General features: G+C 38.4%; 3 protein-coding genes across 11 annotated transcripts in view; 2 read left to right on the top strand and 1 right to left on the bottom strand.

Moving 5' to 3' along the window:
- Window positions 1-7,569, top strand: part of LOC135202518 (ribosomal oxygenase 1-like) — a 119,493-nt gene extending 111,924 nt beyond the window's left edge. For both annotated transcript variants that reach the window (XM_064231970.1, XM_064231971.1), the window contains 2 exons: window positions 6,376-6,562; window positions 7,324-7,569. In XM_064231970.1, the coding sequence (XP_064088040.1) occupies window positions 6,376-6,562; window positions 7,324-7,401 (265 nt within the window). In that variant the 3' untranslated portion in view covers window positions 7,402-7,569. The remainder of the gene's footprint in view (window positions 1-6,375; window positions 6,563-7,323) is intronic.
- Window positions 7,570-9,370: 1,801 nt separating this feature from the next.
- LOC135202517 (uncharacterized) lies at window positions 9,371-15,590 on the bottom strand. Of its 2 annotated transcripts, none has more exons than XM_064231968.1 (2): window positions 15,439-15,590; window positions 9,371-11,605 (listed from the first exon to the last, which is right to left on the bottom strand). In XM_064231968.1, exon 2 carries the CDS (start codon window positions 11,597-11,599, stop codon window positions 9,719-9,721), a length of 1,881 nt encoding a protein of 626 aa, XP_064088038.1. In that variant the 5' UTR covers window positions 11,600-11,605; window positions 15,439-15,590; the 3' UTR covers window positions 9,371-9,718. The 2 variants fall into 2 exon arrangements, with proteins under 2 accessions (XP_064088038.1, XP_064088039.1); XM_064231969.1 differs by lacking the exon at window positions 15,439-15,590 and adding an exon at window positions 14,935-15,002.
- Window positions 15,591-17,843: 2,253 nt separating this feature from the next.
- The window catches only part of LOC135202514 (mitogen-activated protein kinase kinase kinase 13-like), a 150,948-nt gene continuing 147,102 nt past the window's right edge, over window positions 17,844-21,689 (top strand). For 3 of the 7 annotated variants that reach the window (XM_064231954.1, XM_064231952.1, XM_064231953.1), the window contains exon 1: window positions 17,844-18,337. In XM_064231954.1, the coding sequence (XP_064088024.1) occupies window positions 18,321-18,337 (17 nt within the window). In that variant the 5' untranslated portion in view covers window positions 17,844-18,320. Of the gene's footprint in view, window positions 18,338-19,481; window positions 19,611-21,689 lie in introns of those variants that run through there. The other 4 variants (XM_064231957.1, XM_064231950.1, XM_064231951.1 and 1 more) reach the window with 3 other exon arrangements.

Raw genomic sequence — 21,689 nt, 5'->3', positions numbered from 1 at the left:
TCTTAAATCTTTGCGTAGCTGGAATCATGTTTGCATTGGAAAGTTATAGTAGTAGTGTAGTGAAGTATAGTGATAATGCCATGAGTGTTCATTCTATCGCGTAAGTGTATAATTTCTCATTGACAAAACACTACCGCGTGATGGCTCTCCCTACCTCGGTGAGGCAGAATGTAGTAGGGAGGTAGCTGTCCAAGTGTTCTAAAATACTCTACGTTTGTTCGATAAAACCTTGACCAGTCAGATATATTGGATATATATATTCTGCCGGGTAAAGGTGAACAAGCGATGTTGTATCAATAGTAATATTATTTTTGCCCTTACGTCATATTACTATCAAACGGTTGTATGGTTCAAGTTATATACTCATACCATAGTTACTCCTACGGAGGACAATCGAGAGTACGATTATTCTTATTACATTTAATCGGTTCTCCCTGCAACTATTCAGGGGTTTCCGGTTTCCCTATTTTTAAACATTTAAGGTATTGTTATGACAATACCAAGTTAGCCTTTATATTTAGCAAATTCAGTTTCGCTTAAATATACCAGTTTGATGGATTTTGGTTTCTGCTCTATAATGATAGTAAACCTATTCATTCGTAGAATGGTGTAGGTGGCAACTCAGGCAGAGCAGTGCGAGAACGACGAACATTCTCTGAGTCTGCTGTCACTAATGCGTAATGCCAGTGCTCAGTTCCATCTGATTGTCTGCCATGCGCAGTAGGTTACGTCTCTCTCTCTCCTGCGGGATTGACGGACTAACCGTATTTCTACCCTACAATCACGGCCTTAGCCTCGGGTTGAGGGGAATTCTAGCATACATGGCTGAACATCTTCACTTTGCGAGAATTTTTTTTCATATAAAATAAATAAATAAATAAATTATATATATATGTGTATGTAGTATGTGTATATGTATATGTATGTGGTTATATATATATATATATATATTATATATATAATATTAATATAATATCCTAGATATATATATAATATATATAGGCTATATCGATATTCATTAATGATTCTTATATAATTAGATATATGTATTAGTAATAATATATATAGGTATAGATATATATATGATAGGATTAATTATTAAGATATACTATAGAGATATATAGATATATATATATATATAGTATATATAGATATATATATATATGATATATATATATATATATATAGATATATATATATATTAGATATATAGATATATATAGTATATAGATATATAGATATATATATATATATATAGATATATAGATATAGATATATATATATATATATATATATATATATATATATATATATATATATGTATAGATATATATGTGTAAATGTATATGTGTGTGTATGTATATATATATATGTATTAGACCTTTTTCGGTTCTGTTTACCGCATGGTAACAGAATTCTGTCCGAGTCTACAGCGGCATAGCACACATGATTTCCCTCGAAACAAGAATGATGTGCAAGAGATGCAGTCAATTAGCTCGCCGAGACGTCCCTTGCTCGATTATGAAGGGGACTCCTTCCGCTGCCAAATACGACAGCGCCGAGCGCGACGCTCGGCAGGACGCTTGGATGGGCGCACAACGTAATGCTTCTTCAGACATTCGCCGAGAATCAGAGAATAGTAATGAACAATCTTCTACAGTGTCTTCAAATTACTCCTGTGTTAAGTGAAACGCAGCCTTATTAGGGAAGGAAACATGCTCGGTGAGGGAATGAATGAATTGCAGGGGACCATTTCCTCGCTGGAGAAGTTTGTTTTCCCTGAATAGACTGAAATTCACACACCTCCAGTTTTTCCTGCAGAAAAACTGGAATAGCATAGATGATCTAGAAATGATTCTGAACATCTCTCATAGTTAAGATTCGTCTATAGGTGATGTCATGGCTCATAATCTCATAGAATTTGAATCTTGAAAGATTACTTTAGTCTTCAGAGACGTCCTCCCCGCGCAGGAGTTGGAACTCTCGGAGGGTCTCGCTCCCTCTGAGGAGAACGAAGACGCTATAGGTCGCACAGGCGGCCGTCGTCTTTGGTTCCTCGGAGGGGGACGCTTCTCGTCAGTTAGCTCCTTCTGCTTTGCAGTCGTCTCCTGGGCAATTGGAAGACTTTCCGCAGTAAAAGAGAGCTAAGATGTATGATGTATGGTCTCAGGGAGGGGGACGCTTCACGTCCTCTCTTCTTTTCTACTGTGTTGCGATCTTCACCGGAGAGGACGTCTTCCGATGAGTATGCTTTTGAGCGCTTCGGTCGCTCCCAAGATATATCCTTGGCGGTCCATGTGAGAAGGAGGAGGGCTTCCCCTCGCCCATCGTCTTCTCAAAGGATCAGCCTTTTGCCTGAGAAGGAATGTTCTCCATCGAAAACGATGATTGTGTCTTTGCAACAACAACTTGTTTTGTTGATTGCAGTGGGAAAGGCAAAGCCACATCGCGAGAGGAAGGATGATAGGCTGCCAATCAAGAGTCCAGGCAGTCCCTTCTCCTTCTCCTCGTTCCGCTCTTTAGCCAGTTGCCTTGCTCTCTCATAGCTTTCATGCAGCTCTCCAGAGGTTGTCTAGAGAGCACGGTTACCATCTTCCGAACGTGTGTCAGTTGAGAAGAAGAAGAGGTCTTGGTTCGATGGCTTCGAGCCTCTTTTGAAGAATAGTTTCAGCCTGCAGCCCCTCAGTCTCCTCCTTTGCAATTGTTATCTTCGAAGGACGACTCGCTCATTCATGCCTCCACTCAAACGCGGTGTCTGAAGGATTTTCAAACAACTTAATCGTTGGTGAAGTCCCTGGAACTACTGCTGAATTTCGAAAAGTCACATCTGATCCCCACCCAAACATCATCGTGTATCTGGGGATTCAGATGGATTCAGTGGCTTTTCGAGCTTTTCCGTCCCAGGGACGTCAGCAGCAAGGCTTAGACAAAGTGTTAGCCTTCCTAAGGAAAGATTCGTGCTCGGTGAGGGAATGGATGAGTCTAACTGGGGACCATTTCCTCGCTGGAGAAGTTTGTTTCCTTGGGGAGACTGCACCTCAGACCGTTACAATTTTTTCTCAAGTACAATTGGAAAGAAAACAAGAATCTACACATGATCTTGGAAATTTCAGGAGAGGTAAAATATCATTTGAAATGTTGGCTAGATCCAGTGTAGCTGTCGGAGGGCGTGTCTCTCAAGCTTCAGAGCCCCGACCTAGTGTTGTTCTCCGATGCGTCCACCACGGGATGGGGAGCATCATTAGGGGGAAAGAAGTGGCAGGCGCCTGGAGAGGGGAACAGGTGTCCTGGCACATAAACCTAAAGGAAATGGCAGCCGTCTTTTTAGCTCTCCAGTTTTCCAAGAAAAAGTCTCTCGTCGAATAGTCCAAGTCAACTCAGACACACCACAGCTCTGGCGTACTTGAAGAAGTAGGGAGGAACACAGTCTCAGTCCCTTTTTGCTCTGGCAAAGGAGATCTTGCTGTGGGCAAGGGCACTGGACGTCATGATCCTTACGAAGTTTGTAGCATGAGTAGAGAATGTCTGGCAGATCTCCTCAGCAGACGAGGTCAACTTCTGCCAACCGAGTAGACTCTGCATCAGGAGGTATGCCAAGAGCTGTGGGGGTTATGGGGACGTCCGCTCGTGGATATCTTTGCGACGTCCAGAACGAAGAGGCTTCCACTGTACTGCTCCCCAGTACTCGACCCAGCTGCAGTGACGATAGACACACTTCTCTGGGACTGGACGGGGATGGACCTGTACGCCTTTCCCCGTTCAAGATCTTAGGGGAAGTCATGAGAAAGTTTGCGGTGTCGGAAGTGACGAGAATGACTTTGTTCGCCCCGTTCTGGCCTGCGAGAGAGTGGTTCACAGAGGTCATGGCCTTTGCAGTAGACTTCCCGAGGACGCTTCCAGTAAGGACAGATCTACTCAGACAGCCCCACTTCGAGAGGTACCACAGAAGCCTCTTCGCTCTGAGTCTGACTGCATTCAGACTATCCAAAAGTTGGCCAGAGCGAGAGGCTTCTATACGTCAATGGCGAAAGCTATCGCCAGTGCAAGAAGAGCGTTTTCCAACGCAGTGTACAATCGAAGTGGATAGTCTTCAGAGTTGGTGCAAGAAGAACGGCATTTTCCTCCACCACGACCTGTGAGCCAGATTGCTGACTTCCTTTTCTGAGAAGGGATCTAAAACTTGCAGTCTCTACAATCAAGGGTTATAAGAGTGTGCTTTTAGTTGTCTTTAGGCACAGAGGCCGTGGACTTGGCGGACAACAGAGATCTTCACGATCTCTTGAGATCTTTCAAAATGATGAAGGTTCAACAACCCAAGTTGCTGTCTTGGAACTTGGATGTAGTTCTGAAGTTCCTCATGTCCAGTCCATTCGAACCTATGCATTGAAGTGCGAGCTTTTATGAATTCTTCTTGGTTCCATAACAATATGTCATAAAGGACATGTGAGCTGTCACTTACGGGAGATGCAATTCTGTTTTGACCTCCCGTTACACGAAGGATGTCAATTCAACCTACAAGAGATCCTTTTCTCTTGGTTGTTCGTGTCTGCGGATACGTTGCTGGGATAGGGAGCCGACACTGATCCTTAACTAGTGAGTTAAGTTTTTAGTTTAACTCTTTTTAAAATTAAGCGCTAACCTCGTGTTAGGATCAGGTGATCGGGATCGGTGTGTGCTCCTTAATTATGCTAATAGGCAATAGGTATATGGTCATATGAGTGGATTAGCACCCATTGACAAATGCCCAGTTAGGCTTTGCCGAGTAAGTGGATAAGACCCCATCGGCAAACCCACAAGAACTCTTACCCATAGGTCACATCCTCGCTGAGGCTCTTGAGACGAAGCAGACTCCTAAGCAATAGCTAGGAAGTCAACCCTCCGTCTGAAAAGATAGGAACCAAGGTTTATAAGAGGTCCTTCTGATAACTTGTGGTGTTTGGTCAGGAAGCCAAGGTTACCAGTGTCAAAGAATGCTTTGGCTTTTTTCTTGAGGGGCACCATCAAGGAAGTGCATTCATCCTGTCAAGACAGTGATATGGAAAGTGTTGAAGGGACCATGCGCATGGACTGAGGGCTATTTCTACGTCGGTAGCCTTCCAAAGAACATGGCACTCAATGACATCTTGAATGCCACATTTTGGCGTAGTAATTCAGTGTTTGCCTCTCACTACCTTCGGGAGGTGAGGATTACATACGAGAACTGCTACTCTTTGGGCCCATATGTCGCAGCAGACAATATATTGGGGACAGAGAGTAGCACTCTTCCTATCTTTTAGAAAATAATATGTTAGTTTGGACTTTTTAATTTTATTTCTTTTTATTTTTTATTTTTATTATGTTTATGTAGGTGTTTAGTTTTTTGTGGTCTTGGGTAGGCCGCCTTAGGCGGCCTTCCTCCATTAGCCTTGGTTTTACGAAGTTTAACCAGATAGGCTAGGTCAGGTGGTAATGTTTTTGCTTCGCCCTCATAGTAGGGTAAAATGTTTTTGTCACAGTGTGGTCATGCCCCCATTGACAAATCATCTGGAGCGCACCAGCTACATAGGTCACGTCCTTGCTGGCACCTCCAGTGAAGCATTAACAGCATTCGGTGTCTAAACAACACCTATATGATCTGTCACATTGTGGTCACGCTCCCCGTGACAGTTCATTAGAGCGCACCAGCTACACAGGTCACGTCCTTGCTGGCACCTCTAGGAATGCAGTACCGAAATTGGAGGTCTATAATATAGGATCTAGTTGCATTGTGGTCACGCCCCGTTGACAGATCCTCTAGAACTCAACAGCTTCACACAGGTCACTACCTAGCTGGAGTCTCTAGTAAAGCAGAAGCAGACTTGGGTGACGGTACTCACGAAGTCAGCTATGCTAATAGTTAAGGAACCAAAATATCAATCATATATATGAAATTGTTTCCCAAAATCGAATCTGTCTCCCCCTTCCTCCAAAGGTGGGATTCAGCTATATATATATCTGGCAGGTAAGATTCATGAACAAAATGATATTGTTATGATACAATAAAGTTTGTTCATACTTACCTGGCAGATATATATAATCAAAGTGCCCACCACCTCCCCTCAGGAGACAGTGGCACTAGAAAAATCTGACAGAAAATGGGAATGGTTCCTTACGCCCGCCTCCCGGCGGCGGGAATGGGTACTACCACCTGGCCGACCCACTGCGTGTGCCGGGAGTTTTGAAATTCTGTCGGACTTCGGAGAATACAGCTATATATATTATCTTGCCAGGTAAGTATGAACAAACTTTATTGTATCATAACAATATCATTTTCTAAAAATGCTGTTGTATAAAATGTTAAGATATTTGTTGCTTTGAAGTAGTTGGACATGTTAAAAATGTAGCATTTTACTTCAGACTGGTTGCAGAAGAAGAGAAAGTCCACATCTACCATTGCTTAGAAAATAGCCGCGAGTACCACAGAGAGGAGCCACAGTTCCTTGAAATTGCCCCTGAGAATGCACCAGCTGTTGAGGCCTTGATTCATACGTATCCGCACTACGTAGCTATTGAAAGTCTGCCTTTAAAGGATGAAGAAGAAAAGGTAAGTTCACTTATTGCTTTAACTTTTATGATGAAAGTATTGCTAGTGTCACGTTCGTCGTAACAACCCTTTTGTTCAGCTTATTCTGATTCTCGAGCAACCAGAAATCATAGTGAAACAGTTACCGTTTATGTCATCCTTAAAAATGGAATGACATGACTGTTTATCATCAATAAAGGTACAACATTTATTTTAATTTATCATCAAATGATGTGAACAATAGATCTCATATATGTTCATTAAAAAAATACAGAATAGAGCACAAAATCTTACATTTATATTTTGGTACAGTACAATGAACTTTCAAGTGCTGAAAAAGAAAATTTTCATATCTGAATAAAGTTGAAATGATTTTATTGTCCATATTTTCATTGTCTATTGAGTTTCAGGATGGTAAATGATTCACAAATGTAATAGAAAGATTTCTTGTGTATTTTCACTATTACTCAGTTGTAATTATGAAATTATAAGGCACATGGGGATCTTTTATCCTGGTGGTAGATTGTTTTCCAAACATTGTTTTTGCTTTAAAAAGAATCATCACTATTACTGTCTGTGTGTTGAGTCATAAGTAAAATAAGTTTGGTTTTGTGCTTGGAAACCAGGTGATTTTAGTGTTGAGTGATGAAAGTAAATAGAAATTTGTTAAAATGGAGTAGTCTTGCTGGGTCACATGCATGTTTGAACAGAGCTTTGTCCAATTTTTGTAAACAATTTTTTCCTTTTTAATTTTATACATTAATTTCTTGGTCCAATTTTAGATGGTCATAGCCTGTGGACTGTGGGAAAGAGGGCTTCTCGTGTCGTCACACCCCCTTGATGCTCAGTACGACGACTGATTTGCGATAATTATTTTCCCTTGGATCTTGTTAAATATCCTGCATTGTGGTGAATACTACTTCTTGCATTATCAGGCATATACTTTGAAAGATATGTGTTTTAGTGAACATAAAATATTTTTTGTGCCAGTCTTGTTCCACAAGTTTAAATAAAACCGGGAAAATAAATTTTGTTGACATTTATTTCACATTGTGTTTTTTATTAATTGGCTTTTGATAGCGGAGTATCGAGTACTATCCATATCTCCATTCTTAACTTTCAACATATGTATTGTACAAAGATGATGATTAAGCTGTCCGAACATAAGACTCAAAATTAGACATATTTTGACCTGTTTGTAGCAGCTGGTAATAGCTAAGGGTGTGAGAAAAGGCCAACAACTAAGGATTACTGTGTTTAGTTGAACAACAACTAATCATTTCTGTACTGTCCCACAGCTCACTCAATGAATATGTACCTAGGGAAAAAAGGAGAAAGATGAAGTTAAGAGTTAAACAGTCAAATGGAAAAGATAAAAAGTAAAAAACAAGACCGTATTACAAGTGAAGCCCATAAGAACATTGTAAAGGACCTTAACACAGTCTAAAGTGTGATACACAAAGCACAAAACTCCTACAGTTTTCCCTGTTTGACTATGTATTCAGTAATGAAGAACATACCAGTTAAAATACAGGTCTACTGTTAGTGCTTTAGACGTCATATAAAAGACAGCTAAGATAGAGGAAGAGCCCCAGTAACCATGACTTGCTTACTATAATTCCAAACTATTATTTAGCCATAACAAAAGATTGTAAATGACAGGAATGGGGCAATAGTGCTTGCTTTATGGTTCATCAGCTGTATCTGTCAAGTTAACTTTGTTATTGCAACTCCTGCAAAGTTATGCATACAGGGAAATTGTCCATCTGTGTATATCCATGTCTCATGGTTACCTGGCATCACTCTTTCTACAAGGTTAAATGATTATCAACTAAACATGGTCTTATACAAAGGTAATCCATTATACAGAAATACATATTAAGAGGTAGTCTGTCTGTCCATACATCTGTCATCACAACTGTAGAACTGAAGGGATTTTGTACTTGGCATAAAGGTAGACCATCATGCATAGATAAGCTGGAAGGGAGATTTTCAGTTTGTCTATCTGTCCACCAGCATGTTTGTTGCACTTACCTTGTATTGCAGGAACTTTATAGATAAGCTGGAAGGGAGATTTTCAGTTTGTCTATCTGTCCACCAGCATGTCTGTTGCACTTACCTTGTATTGCAGGATTATTATTATTAATAGGGGTTAGTTTTTTCCCCCCAGACCTCTGAGTCTCAAGTAGACTTCTCGGGCTGGTGTATTGCAGGAACTTTATCAAAAGGTGATAGTGTGGTTTTAAATTCTGTAGATTTAGTACACAATTTTAAATTTGTGTTTCACGAATGCAACTTTTTGGGAAATACTTCCATTTGCAAGAACTACAATGGTGTCTCCATTAATCAGATTGTTCACTTAGTAGAGTTGATTGGAGGACAGTAGGGAATACTCTTGAGTTTGTGTTAAATAATTTGCCTTGGGGATTTAGTCTTGTGGAAAAATGGAAAAAAAAAGTTATAATTGGACAGCTGGGCAGGAAGAGACCAATGAGTACAATGAAATGTAAAATAGCAAAAGCAATACAGCTGAGCTAAGGGCCACTGCAAGGAACAGTTACATCTACAGGGTAACATGTAAGGCACAATGTGTTACTCTCTGGAAAATCATGTAACATGCTTGCCTAAAATGTATCCAAAGATAAAAATACGGAATTATATGAAATTAATTAATTTGAAAAAGGTTCCAAAGCTTCAATGGAAGTAAATTCATTACTTCCATGAACCTGACAACAATGATACCTGCATTATGTTAATTCTATGAAGATTGGAGATTGCAATGAATTTGCTTAGAAGTAGCCCAAATATTTTATATTAATGAAAGAAAACTGTACACAATTCTCTTAACTGTAATTCAGTAACTCCTTCCTATTGCAAATAAAACATGACAATTGTACAACCAACAAATATATACAAAACTGTTAAAATTAAATTACAAGTAATAACAATTAATTTATTTTCTTTGATATATCATAAAATTATTACCTTACATAAAATATACTAAGTTACAACTTAAAATATATAAAATATATAACATAAATTTGTTAATAAAATATAAAATCTACAATGAATCTAAAATGGAAGAATTTTCCTAATGTTCAATCATTTAAAAAACAATAAGAAAAAATTGTGAAAGACAACCAACAGGCTATATTGCACACGTAAGCACACTAAAGTTTAAGTTCCTTCATTACTAGAGACGTTTTTCTCTCTATGCTGCATATGCCTCTTCCTCCGTTTACAATAGCAAGTTACAAATATTATTATGGATGCCAATAATAAAATTATTACAACTACCGAAACTCCAATTGCAGCACGAGCTTCCCATCCTAGATGGCTCATGTATTTATCTGAGAGCGATTCTACTACAACACTACTTTCGCTGGCACCACTGGTTACTTCATCATCCTTACTTTCAGTACTTTTATTTACTGGTTGTGGTACCTTACTTTCAGTACTTTCGTTTAATAGTTGTGGTACCTTTCTCTCAGTACTTTTGTTTGCTGCATGTGGTATCTTACTTTTAGTACTATTGTTTGTTCTTTGAGGTACCTTACTTTCAGTACTGTTGTTTACTTCTTGTGGTCCCTTAATTTCAGTACTTTTGTTTATCAGCTGTGGTACATTAGATACAACAGGTATACTTGTAGTCACTGCCTTTTCAGTTGTTGTGGACTCTAAGACTATAGGATTGTTTTCTACAGCATTTTCATACTCTACAAAACTTGCAAGAGAATACAGAACATAAAGAGAATTATTGGGGGGATTCTTCCTTACATCTAAGTGAGGTAACTTGTATCCACCAAATGTTGGGAGTTTCAATACATCTAGCAAAGAAAACTGGTGTTCATTACGTGCACCTTTAAAAGTCTTTAATTTCTCATGCACTTTCAGTTGATCATCCTTGTAAGTGTGATTATCCTCAAACAATGCATCGGTTTCTTTAGAGTCTGAGTGCTTATCCTCTATTGGAATTTTCTTAAATATATCATGGAAGCCTGTTTTTATTTCTGGCTTTTGATTACTTGAATAATTATCAAACAGATCTAAAAGGAACCTAGCCTCTGCTATTTTTAGTTGTTCTGAATGAGAATCTACATCTTTCTCAGTATCCCCAACGTTTAGAACCATGTCATTCTCTGTACGAGAATGTAAATCTGTCCCAGTTTCCCCAACAATTGAAGCCTTGTCATTCTCCATATGAGAATGTGTATCTTTCTTGGTTCCCCCAACTTGTAAATCCTTATTCTCCCCAAGAGAATCTTTCTTGATTTCCCCAACTTTCAAAGCCTTATCATTCTCAAAGGAAGTCTCTCTCTCAGTTTCCTTGACTTTCAAAACCCAATTATTCACAATGTCTAGTGGAACTGGATGTGAACCGGAAACATTCTGTACTGGAGGAGTTTTTGTTTGCTCTTTGTTCCAAATCTCATCTGTCAAAATCTTACTTTTATTGCCTACCATGACTGGAGGCAAATTTGTAACATTCTGTACTAAAGGAACTGTTGTTTGCTCTTTGTTCTGAATCTGTATTGAAATCTTATTCATATCAACCAGCTGAACGGGAGTTGAACTTGAAACATTTTGTACTTGAGAAATTTTCTTATTTTCTTTGTTTTGACCATTTTCTTTCAAAATATCCCTATCATCCAGCAGATCTCTAGGCAAACTTGGGTCACTCTGTACCCTAGAAATTTTTGCTTGCTGTTTGTCCTGAATCTTGTCTTTTGAGACATTATTCACCTTAGCATCTAACAGAACCTGAGGTAAACTTTTAATATTCTGCAACTGAGGGCTGTTTGTTTGCTGTTGGTTATATACCATTTCTTTTAAAAACTTAGCAGCCCTTTCATCTAATAAAACTGTATGCAATTTCGGAACACTCTGTACATTCTGAGGTTTACCATGCTGTTTGCTCTGACCCGAAGAGAAGTCCTCTTCCAGACTTCGAGCGTCTGTAGTACTTGTGTGGTTGCTGTCAGATTCCAGGAAGTTGTGGTATCCAAGCCAAACCATCAGGGAACCCAACACAGACATTGTTGTGACCATGACCATCATTCTGCCCTATAGAAAGGTAATGAAAATACTGTCAAATAAACACTCAGGTCAATTATAATATACTTTATACGTATATCACACTGACTGGCTTAAAAAGAATATTTTGATTCATTAAATATATAAGGATAAGGAACAGCACACAAAGCAAATTTTTGGGCAAGAATGGCCATGATAGTATTAAAAATAAACTACATATTTGAAGCATATTGCAAAGAAAGGTTATAAAGGATAATTGTATTCATAAAATTCATGAGTAATAATTTTGGAAATCAACACCATTCCTTTTTGGGAAGCAATATTAAACTTTTACCCAAGAAGCTAAGAATTCATAAGTAACAACCTAACTTAGTGGGCAACTGTACTTATCAGCTACCATATTCTAATTATTTTTTCCTTTGCTACCATTTCAGATGTGATACATGCTTTTTTAAAAATCTCTTAAATTCAATGACAACTGTAAAGTCCAGGTTAGTTTAAGTAAGGAATTATGATAATGTGGAACTGCCATTGACTGTAAGATAACTTAAAAATATTTAAGAGCAGGCTGTAATATAATGTCTTTGTTACGTAATGGACCTTGTTTCCTATCAAAGTGTCCGTAAAGTTGAAGTGCTATTGTATATACTGTACTACATATCTAAAAGATAATGGAAATGAACAATCAGCCAGGCCATGATTGTAACACCCTACCATTTTCAACTGACAGTGATACCTACCCTAGTGCATCTTCTTATAATCCATTTCTTTACATTTTATGTCCTCACTTGGCTTCCTCATGATGGCAAAATGGGATTAGATTTCTCAGTATATTTTCAATGCATCTGAGGGAATGTTTCACCTGTATTTTTTGTTTCCTTATTACCAAAATAATTTCTAATTAAAGTACAGAGCTGGTTTAAGTGTTTGGTGCAAGTGTTAACCTTTCTTAATGATGTTTGTGATAACACAGTAATAGGAATTCAATCCTAAGGTTAGTCAAAGGTACAAAGAATGAAGAAACAAATAATGACACTTATTGGTTCTCCAGGTAAAGTAGTGCAAATATGCATGAATCCAGTCTGCAGGTTACTGTTTCTTTAAGAGAAAGCAAAACTGATAATAATCTGATGGGAGAGAACAATGGATATACAGAACTCAAGTTATTAAAAATCAAAAGTTTAACAGCTAACCAACATCAGGTAAAATTAATTAACTTTCAGATGGCTGGTCACAGGACTTATATAAATTATATATATTCTTGAGTTCACTTGTAGTGCACAGGGCTAAGGAACAGGCATACTATAGTCTACAGAGTAAGTACAGCCTAATAATCATTACAGGCGATTCTTGGTGTGAAATCAGTATAAAGAGAATTTTGAAACATTTTTATGGTACAGGTAGAATGCTATTTTGTAATACTCTGCCAACATGGCACTGGCAGACCATTTTACAGGATTGAAGGAAGGCTAACAGGGTCTTTTCTGATCTTAAAAAAGGAAACTGAAACAAAACAGCGTGCATGCTATTAACACTAAATTTAGGAAGTATATGAACCCCTGCATATGTTATCAGAACTTTTCCAGCCAGGCTAAGCTGTGTCGGTATATTATTGTATAGGTCACAACCTACTTATTCTTCATGAAACAAAAACTTAAAAACAGTAATTTAGCATAAGTGTACACCTGGAATACATACTAATGCCAACACAATGCAATTTATATGAGGGGCCACCTTACTTTGGGATAATTTTATCACTGCCTTGTGAATGTTTGCATATTTAGGTGTCTTCATTCTCTCCTACACTCATAATAATAGATTTCTTTTCCTTATGATAAATCTAGTAGGTGATAATTTGTACTTTTCCTCTATATACCTACATGCCTGAGAACTTTTATATGGGTGCCTTGAGCAATGGCTGGTCTGCAATCATTGCAACCTGCTACGATGGTTTATAAATTTTGCAGCATGGGGTTTGAAAAAAAAAAAAAAACTCATGCAACTACTTTTTCCCTTCTGCAGCATGGTAATTTAGGTCTGGATGGAGATGGGATTATAATACAGTAAAAGACTAAGGGTTTGTATATCTAAAAATAAATTGAAATACCTTTAGTATTTGCCATCTGTTCCTTTGAGGGTATAAACCCATATCATTTGCATGGAAACTTATACTATTATATGCAAGAGGAACTGTCCCAATATCATGATGGCGGCTGATCTCCCACTTGGAAATGTCACCTTCCCAATCACATAAGCAAGCAAGGGAAGGATGACTCCTGTAACTTCCAGTCCATCCTGGTATAAGTGGGATGACACGGCCCCATTACAGTCTCTTTTCTTGTGATGTTGCTCTAAGAAAAAAGAACTAAGGTTCTCTTGTAAGAAGGGAGACCTGCTTGGAAGGTAGGATATTGCACAATAGTGCCACAAAAAGCTGAGGTAGCTCTCAAGAGTCCCAATGGATGAGTACTTGGAAATGCTCGTCCCTTAGAACTATCAAAACAATGGAGCTACTATTTCAAATAGAGGATATACGTAGAATTTCGACCAAAGGCCACAATAGGACCTATGAGGTCATAATGTGCTGAAAGGGAAATTGACAGTAAGAAGGTCTGAAAACCTTGGCATGCACTATGGAACAATTGTTTGAGCAGTGGAAAGTCAGACGGAAGAAAGAGGATAAGAAAGGAGGTAGAGTAAATAGAATGAAAGGGGTTCCAGCTAGGGCCCAAAGTCACCCCTTGCAAAGAAGAGGTGCACTGATGGCACTAAACCCCTACAGGGAGTGGGCAGTTCAAAGGTGCATTTTGCCTACCCATCCAACCCAACCAAGCAGGGCCTGGCCCCCTAGCGTAGGTTAGGATGTAGATCCTTTTACTTGTCCTTGCTGCAATTTTGTTTTCTACAATAATTAGTTTTACAGATGCTACTGATTACACACAATCACACATGACTGCTATCCTGTGATTTATGTATTTGTTATCATTCCTGAAAATGACAATCACTTGTCAGTTCTACCCATCACTAAACTCTGGTTTCTCTTTTGTAGGCTCCCCGTAATTAACAGATAAAAGATGTGTCTAAGGGAGGAGAAATGCGTGATTTGAATCTTAAATTACAGGTACCCATACATGCATCGGACACATGTCAACTGATCATGAAAATGTAAAGTTTATGGGTTTGGAGAATAATACATAGGCTAATGAAAAATATGTTTCATGCATCTGGTGGAAAAACTAAAAATTTGCCATATTTCTAATTACCGATGTGTTCTTTGACTACTGTTGCAGAAAATCTGGCAAAACTCTTGACTAGGAATGACCCACATTAAAATAGCTAAATTAAAAAGATTTCCTTACCGAGTTGGATGCACAGACAGGCTAGGCTAAACTGAAGAAAAATAGCTCTACTGACGTAAAAGGATAATTATGCAATGACACGCTAGCTAAACTGAAGAAAAATAGCTCTACTGACGTAAAAGGATAATTATGCAACTCCAATGATTGTGAATGGGAACGTTTCCACCTCTGATAGGCCTATTTTCAACAAATGACGGCAAATTTCTCCAGTTGTCTCACCTGTACTGCATTATATACGCCTTACTTTATATTTCTTTTAGTCAACAAAAATTAATAGATAAAAGATATCCCCGTGCTGTGACCTGTCAAAGTATTTCTTTTAATCAACAAAAATTAATAGATAAAAGATATCCCCGTTCTGTGACCTGTCAAAGTATCTTTATTCTACATAACATAATGTTGTACTCGAGTTATGAAGCCCTTTTTAAAAAATGACATATGGCTAATAAGACGATGACTTGAGACTGAAAAAAATAGCTACGTAAATGATAATTTATAACTTACTAAAATTTGTGAGAGTACCCAATCGCTTTGGCTGGCGGTAAACACGGTAGGTACCTACACTCGTAACTCGTTCCAACATTCCTAATTTTGTACCCGGAAAAAAACGATATTTTTAAGCATAGGAAAACAGCGCCATCTTTTGTCAACAAAAAATGAATCAAATTTGACTACGTAAGAAACAACCTCGTTAAGCTGAGTTAATACCATATATTGTTCAGAACGTTTTTGACAATCATAGAAAATACTCTCTCTCTCTCTCTCTCTCTCTCTCTCTCTCTCTCTCTCTCAGATAATAATGTCAGACGATTTTTGAACATAAGAATACTCTCTCTCTCTCTCTCTCTCTCTCTCTCTCTCTCTCTCTCTCTCTCTCTCTGATAATAATGTGCTTGATGAAATTCTCATGCGCCATCCTCACTTTGGTAGATAGCCTACTGATCAAGTATTACATTTCATTAAATTGACTGTGTGATATTAACTAAAAATGAGTATTTATAACCTACCTGTAATGTTATTGGAACATCTGTAATATATGTAGTTAGACTTCATGCACATTTATTTTGTATTCCATATGCCTTCTTTTGGTATACCCTAATTACCATGTAGATGTAAACTATATTATTATTACTATGTACCTACGCAAATATCTGACGTCAATGTGCGCAATAAAATGAATAAAACAAAATCTGTGTGTGTTGTGTGTGTACCGATACTCAGCAGATTCCCGAGTGTAGCTTCCTTGTTTGTTTGTTTGTCGCAACCTGGACATTTATAAGTGCGAGTATTCATGTACATTTTCCAGAGAATTATTATGAGACTATAACCAGATGACAAGAGAAAGTCCTGTCTACACCAGGCTTTTATACCTTACGATCAGGTAGGTAAACCTGCTTCACCTAAATCAACAAAGGTAAGGAAATTTAGGAGTCTGATGTTTGTCCTTATTTATGGAAATGAAGTAGCATATCCAAGATGACGGTAATATGGGAGAAAATCTGGACCTGGAAATCTCAGATTCGAGTCGTTACACCGTCCCAAAGGAAAACAGCTCCTGAGACTATAAAAATGTCTGAGTCAAAGTTTTATCATAATTATGTTTTGACGAATAACGTCAAAGAAACGAACATGGCGTAAACGACAATATATGCACCTGTCGCTTTTGTCAGTTCAGTGTCCTATCCATCGGTAAGTTGTTGTCGTTCCTGTTCAGGAAATGCCAGCAAATGCGGCAACTACTAAAAGAGAGGGAAAAAAAAGTCATGGAGAGGAATCATTTGTCTCGAAATCCATTCATTAACTCGCTTTAATTCCCGTTAATCCTCTCTTTGATGTCAACGACTCTCACGTATCTATGCTCCGATTAATACCTCGTTAACCTGCTATTTAAAAATAGCTGTTGGGAAAACCTGAATTCCGTGAATAATAAAACTCTGTTAAGATCAAACACACCTCACCATCCGACCAATCAGCGGACTGGAATTCCGTGACGTAAGTAAACGTTCTGGTTTGCCGAGCATCGTGCCAATGAGAGAAGGGGATAGTTGTGACGTCATATGACGTCACGGTGAGTCACCCGGTGGTGGCTGATTTTAATGACGTCATCGTTCTTTCATGGAGCCGTGGCGGGATTGTATCTTGGCGTAGAATAGGAAAATGATGAGAGCGTGGATAATTGTCATTAATTATTATCATTCGTTATTTCCTTAGGCGGGACGGGTTGAAATCAAGAGAAGTATACTGGGCCTAACCTTCATAAGATTGCGCCCATTTTGCGTTAATTATCTATAAAATAGAAAGATTTATTGTAAAGAAGTACCTCTTCATAGCTACTAAGAGGTCACCCCTCTAAGACGAGCTCAGGTACACACAGTGGAGCCATTTAGCGGGAGCCTTAAAGGAGATTCCAAACGAATGACGTCACTCAACCCTCCGTCGAAATGCTGCTTGTATTTCATACTGTGAATCGTCGCTTTGTCAAAATGGTGCGATAGTTTAGTGGATTGAAATTTGTTCGAGCCGAACGAAATTATGTGGAGAGAATTGTCGATTCATTGTTGTCAATATTCGCTATTATAAGATGGTTGATACATTATATACACGAAATAATATAATCTTGCGACGGTTTAGAGTTTTGCGTTTGTTCGCCTCGAACGAAAGGATGTGGATAAAGTTGCCAATTCATGATTATAATCTTACTTCATTTTAGCATAGTTTAAACATCATATATGGAAAGTAATTAAACAATGAATACTAAATTTAGAATCTTTATAAGAACATATCGTATATATGTCAATTGAAAGTTAAAAATAAAAGACTGAAGATCAGTAAAACATCAGCAATAAAATAATTAAAATTGGGACTAAGCATCGGCGGAGTACCTGTGGGTAGCCACCCACCACCTGTTCAGTTTGGCCGTGGGAAGCTGTGACAAGACAAACAACGCTGGCGACAGGCGCCTCAAGTTCCCCTGGCGTGCTTGTTAACATTATTTTTGCTTTACGCAAAAAAATACGCATTAAAAATGGAGAAAATCAGTTAAGGCTGGAACCAACGCGGGATCAAATTCAATTCAAGTGCCAAATTTGTGAAATGGAAAAAGGCTGAAAAAAGTGAAATGTTTTTAACCAATATATTTTCCACGTGATTTTTTTTTTATATAATTTTTAAAGTGTTGAGCTTATTTGAGCTACTCAAATTCGATGTCATCAGCACTATCATAGTGACGTCTAAAAGGAAGGCCAGGCTGTGTTAACTTTGTCTTGTGAGGAAAAAAGTTAACAAGAGCTTGGCGCACCTTGGCTAAAGGATTACTCTATATAGGATTCTTATAGGACTACTATACTAAAGGATACTGTACTACCGGAAGTTCCCAGTCCATCCATATGTCTGATACAGAAAGGTAAGAGCCAATGCAACATTTTCCTTGATTAAATATACCTGTTTATATCTATATGTGCGTACTACGTGTGTGTGCTTTCTGAAAACAAATATTGTTTTAGGCCTATGCTTGACCATCGGAAGTTCACCATCCGATAGCTTTCGGTAAAAGTAGGTAAAATATTTTCTTACAGGATGTATACTACATGTGCGTGCGCGCGTATGCTTTCTTAAAGCAAATGATGTTGCATTCTCTTCAGTCGAAAGAGGAAACCTGATCTTGTTACTCCAGTCTAACAAACCAATCAGTTAGTAATTAGCTATACCCGTTTCATGTTAACCAAAGTTTAAATAAGGGGGGGGGCAACCTGAGAGAGAGAGAGAGAGAGGAGAGAGAGAGAGAGAGAGAGAGAGAGCAGCATAACCGAGTAGTAGCTCAGCGCACAGACATTAGACCCAGTAGACCATGTCTATGGTGTTCTCTTTAGATTAGTTGTAATTTGAATATTCCCATATAGGTTGACCGAATTGTCCTAGACACGTGCTTCCAGGAAGCTGGAATAACTTACTCCCTAAGGGAATATTAACTGATAAATGTAGTATCTGACGCCCAGCTAATATCTGTGGTAGCTAAATGGGTAAGTCAGCTATCTAATTCTGTTTCTAATTCAAAAGTAATAGGTTCTGGTCCCGTCCTGGGGAGATGCACTTATCACTTATAATTCCCTTTTGGGTGTAAGTTACTCCATATGGTAGAGGGGACTGTCATAACTATCATGTTTCCGTATACATACGCCTCTATGTATTATATCCGAGCATGCGCACCAGCGAGTGTGTATGCAGATCACAACCGACATTGTCAGAAAAACAACGATTTTTTTTTCAAAAATCTTCTGTTCGTAGTTAAGACTACAATTTGAGCGTATCTAGTCTCCCCAAGAATAAATTATGGCTGCAGATATCGTTAGAATTAAAGTATCGGTGTAGAGTAGTTGAGTCCTAACCGGTGATCACTAAATAGGGAGCGTGCTTGGGATTACCCGTACATATTGTGTATTCAGTTACTGTAACGCGAGAGCCAATTGGTTTGATTAATTTTATCAGTCTTTTGAACCCTTCACTTTCTGATTGTGGGAAGGCCAGGCTGTGTTAACTTTGTCGTGTGAGGAAGAAACTTAACAAGAGCTTGGCGCGCCTTGATAAAAGGATTACTCTATAGGATTCTTATAGGACTACTATATAGGATACTGTACTACCGGAAGTTCCCAGTCCATCCATATGTCTGATACAGAAAGGTAAGACCCTGTGCTATATTTTCCATGATTAAATGTAGGTGTTCATCTCTATATGTATGTGCGAGCATGTGTGTGCTTTCTTAAAACAAATATTGTTATAGGCCTATGCTTGACTACCTGTAGTTCACCATCCATGTGTCCGATAGCTTTCAGTAAATGTAGGTCAAATATTTTCTTACAGGATGTATACTACGTGTGCGTGCGCGCATGCGCGCGTATGTTTTCTTAAAGCAAATGATGTTGCATTCTCTTCGGTCGAAAGAGGAAACCTGATCTCGTTACGGCAATCTAACAAACCAATCAGTTAGTATTTAGCTACACCCGTTTCAAGTTAACTAAAATTTAAATAAAGGGGGGGGGGGAGACAACTTGAGAGAGAGAGCAGAATAACCGAGTAGCAGCATCTCAGCGCAGACATTAGACCCAGTAGACCATGTCTATGGTGTTCTCTTTAGATTAGTTGTAATTTGAATATTCCCATATAGGTTGACTGAATTGTCTCAGACACGTGCTTCAAGGAAGCGGGAATAACTTACTCCCAAAGGGAATATTAACTGATAAATGTAGTATCTGACGCCCAGCTAGTATCTGAGGTAGCTAAATGGGTAAGTCAGCTATCTAATTCTGTTTCTAATTCAAAAGTAATAGGCTCTGGTCCCGTCCTGGGCAGATGCACTTATCACTTATAATTCCCTTTTGGGTGTAAGTTACTCCCTAGGTAGAGGGGATTGTCATAATTATCGTTTCCGTGCACATGCCTCTATATATGTCTATCCGAGCATCCGCACCAGCGAGTGTGTATGCAAGTTACAACCGACATTGTCAGAAAACAGCGAAATGTTTTTTTAAAAAATCTTCTGTTCGTAAATAAGACTACACTTTGAACGTATCTAGTCTACCCAAGGAATAATTTATGGTTGCAGATATCGTTAGAATTAAAGTATCATTGTAGAGTAGTTTAGTCGTAACCGATGATCACTAAATAGGAAAGGTGCTTGGGATTACCCGGATATATTGTGTATTTAGTTACTGTAACGCGAGCGCCAATTGGTTTTATTAATTTTATCAGTCTTTTGTACCCTTCACTTTCTGATTGTGGGTCTTTCTTCCTTCCTCCGTATTTCGTGAATGATTTAACTGTTATTGTTTATGTACATGACTTTGTATTCATGTTGAAAATGTAATTATTTAAAAAAAAAAAAAATAATGTTCATTGCCGATACCTTGGGAACTATGAAACTTTTTAATTCGTTTTTTTAAGACTAACAAGAGACGGGAATTGGGTATTAACCCGGTATCATCCACCTCTGTCAAAGGTCATGATGTGACGCCGTGTTTAGTACTAGCCCATCAGGGATCTAAGTATTCTATGCACCCATTTCTATATTGTGTGGTCGACAAATTATATCTTTAAACGATACATCTGATCCCCGACGGGCTAGTACTACACACTGCGTCACATTAGGCGAAACAATATTATTATTTGGGCGATTGCTTTGTTTTCATTTTGTGCCAAATTCTGTTCCGATGTGACACTCATTATTTTATTTGGGCGAAAGTCGTGTCTTGATCCCGACGTAGTGGTTTTAAGACTTTTTTGTTCTTTGAAAATATTACGTATAATAATATATAATGATTGTGTAGTGCCTGATATTTTGTTCATCGGATGATATGAAATCCCAAGTTACATAGTACTACATCCGGTTTTGTTGTTGCCTATACCGAAAAGACAAGTCAAAAAATATCAAGCACCCTTTCGTCGGTTTGTTTCTGAGATATTTCCTTCCATGGCCGAGTAATGAACAACTAATCACTTCCGGTGTGAAAATGCACTTTTCTCGCCACTGACTTGATAACTGATAACTACTGTCAATTAGCCAGTTAAAATACAGAGTTTATCAGCCAACCGATAACGGAATTATCGCCATGTGAAAGCACGTCTTAAAATATTTCTGGCTCTTTTTCCTTTCTCTCATTCCTCCAAATGATTGGTGCCAATTCGCCCAAATGAAACGCGGCCGGCCGTACTAGACCTCGGAGATGGATACATACCAGGTTAATACCCAGGATATATCATCC

The sequence above is a fragment of the Macrobrachium nipponense genome, chromosome 30, assembly GCF_015104395.2.
Source record: "Macrobrachium nipponense isolate FS-2020 chromosome 30, ASM1510439v2, whole genome shotgun sequence".
Classification (NCBI taxonomy): domain Eukaryota; kingdom Metazoa; phylum Arthropoda; class Malacostraca; order Decapoda; family Palaemonidae; genus Macrobrachium; species Macrobrachium nipponense.
The sequence above is the reverse complement of the archived record's forward strand: the minus strand, read 5'-3'. Positions and strand labels throughout refer to the sequence as shown.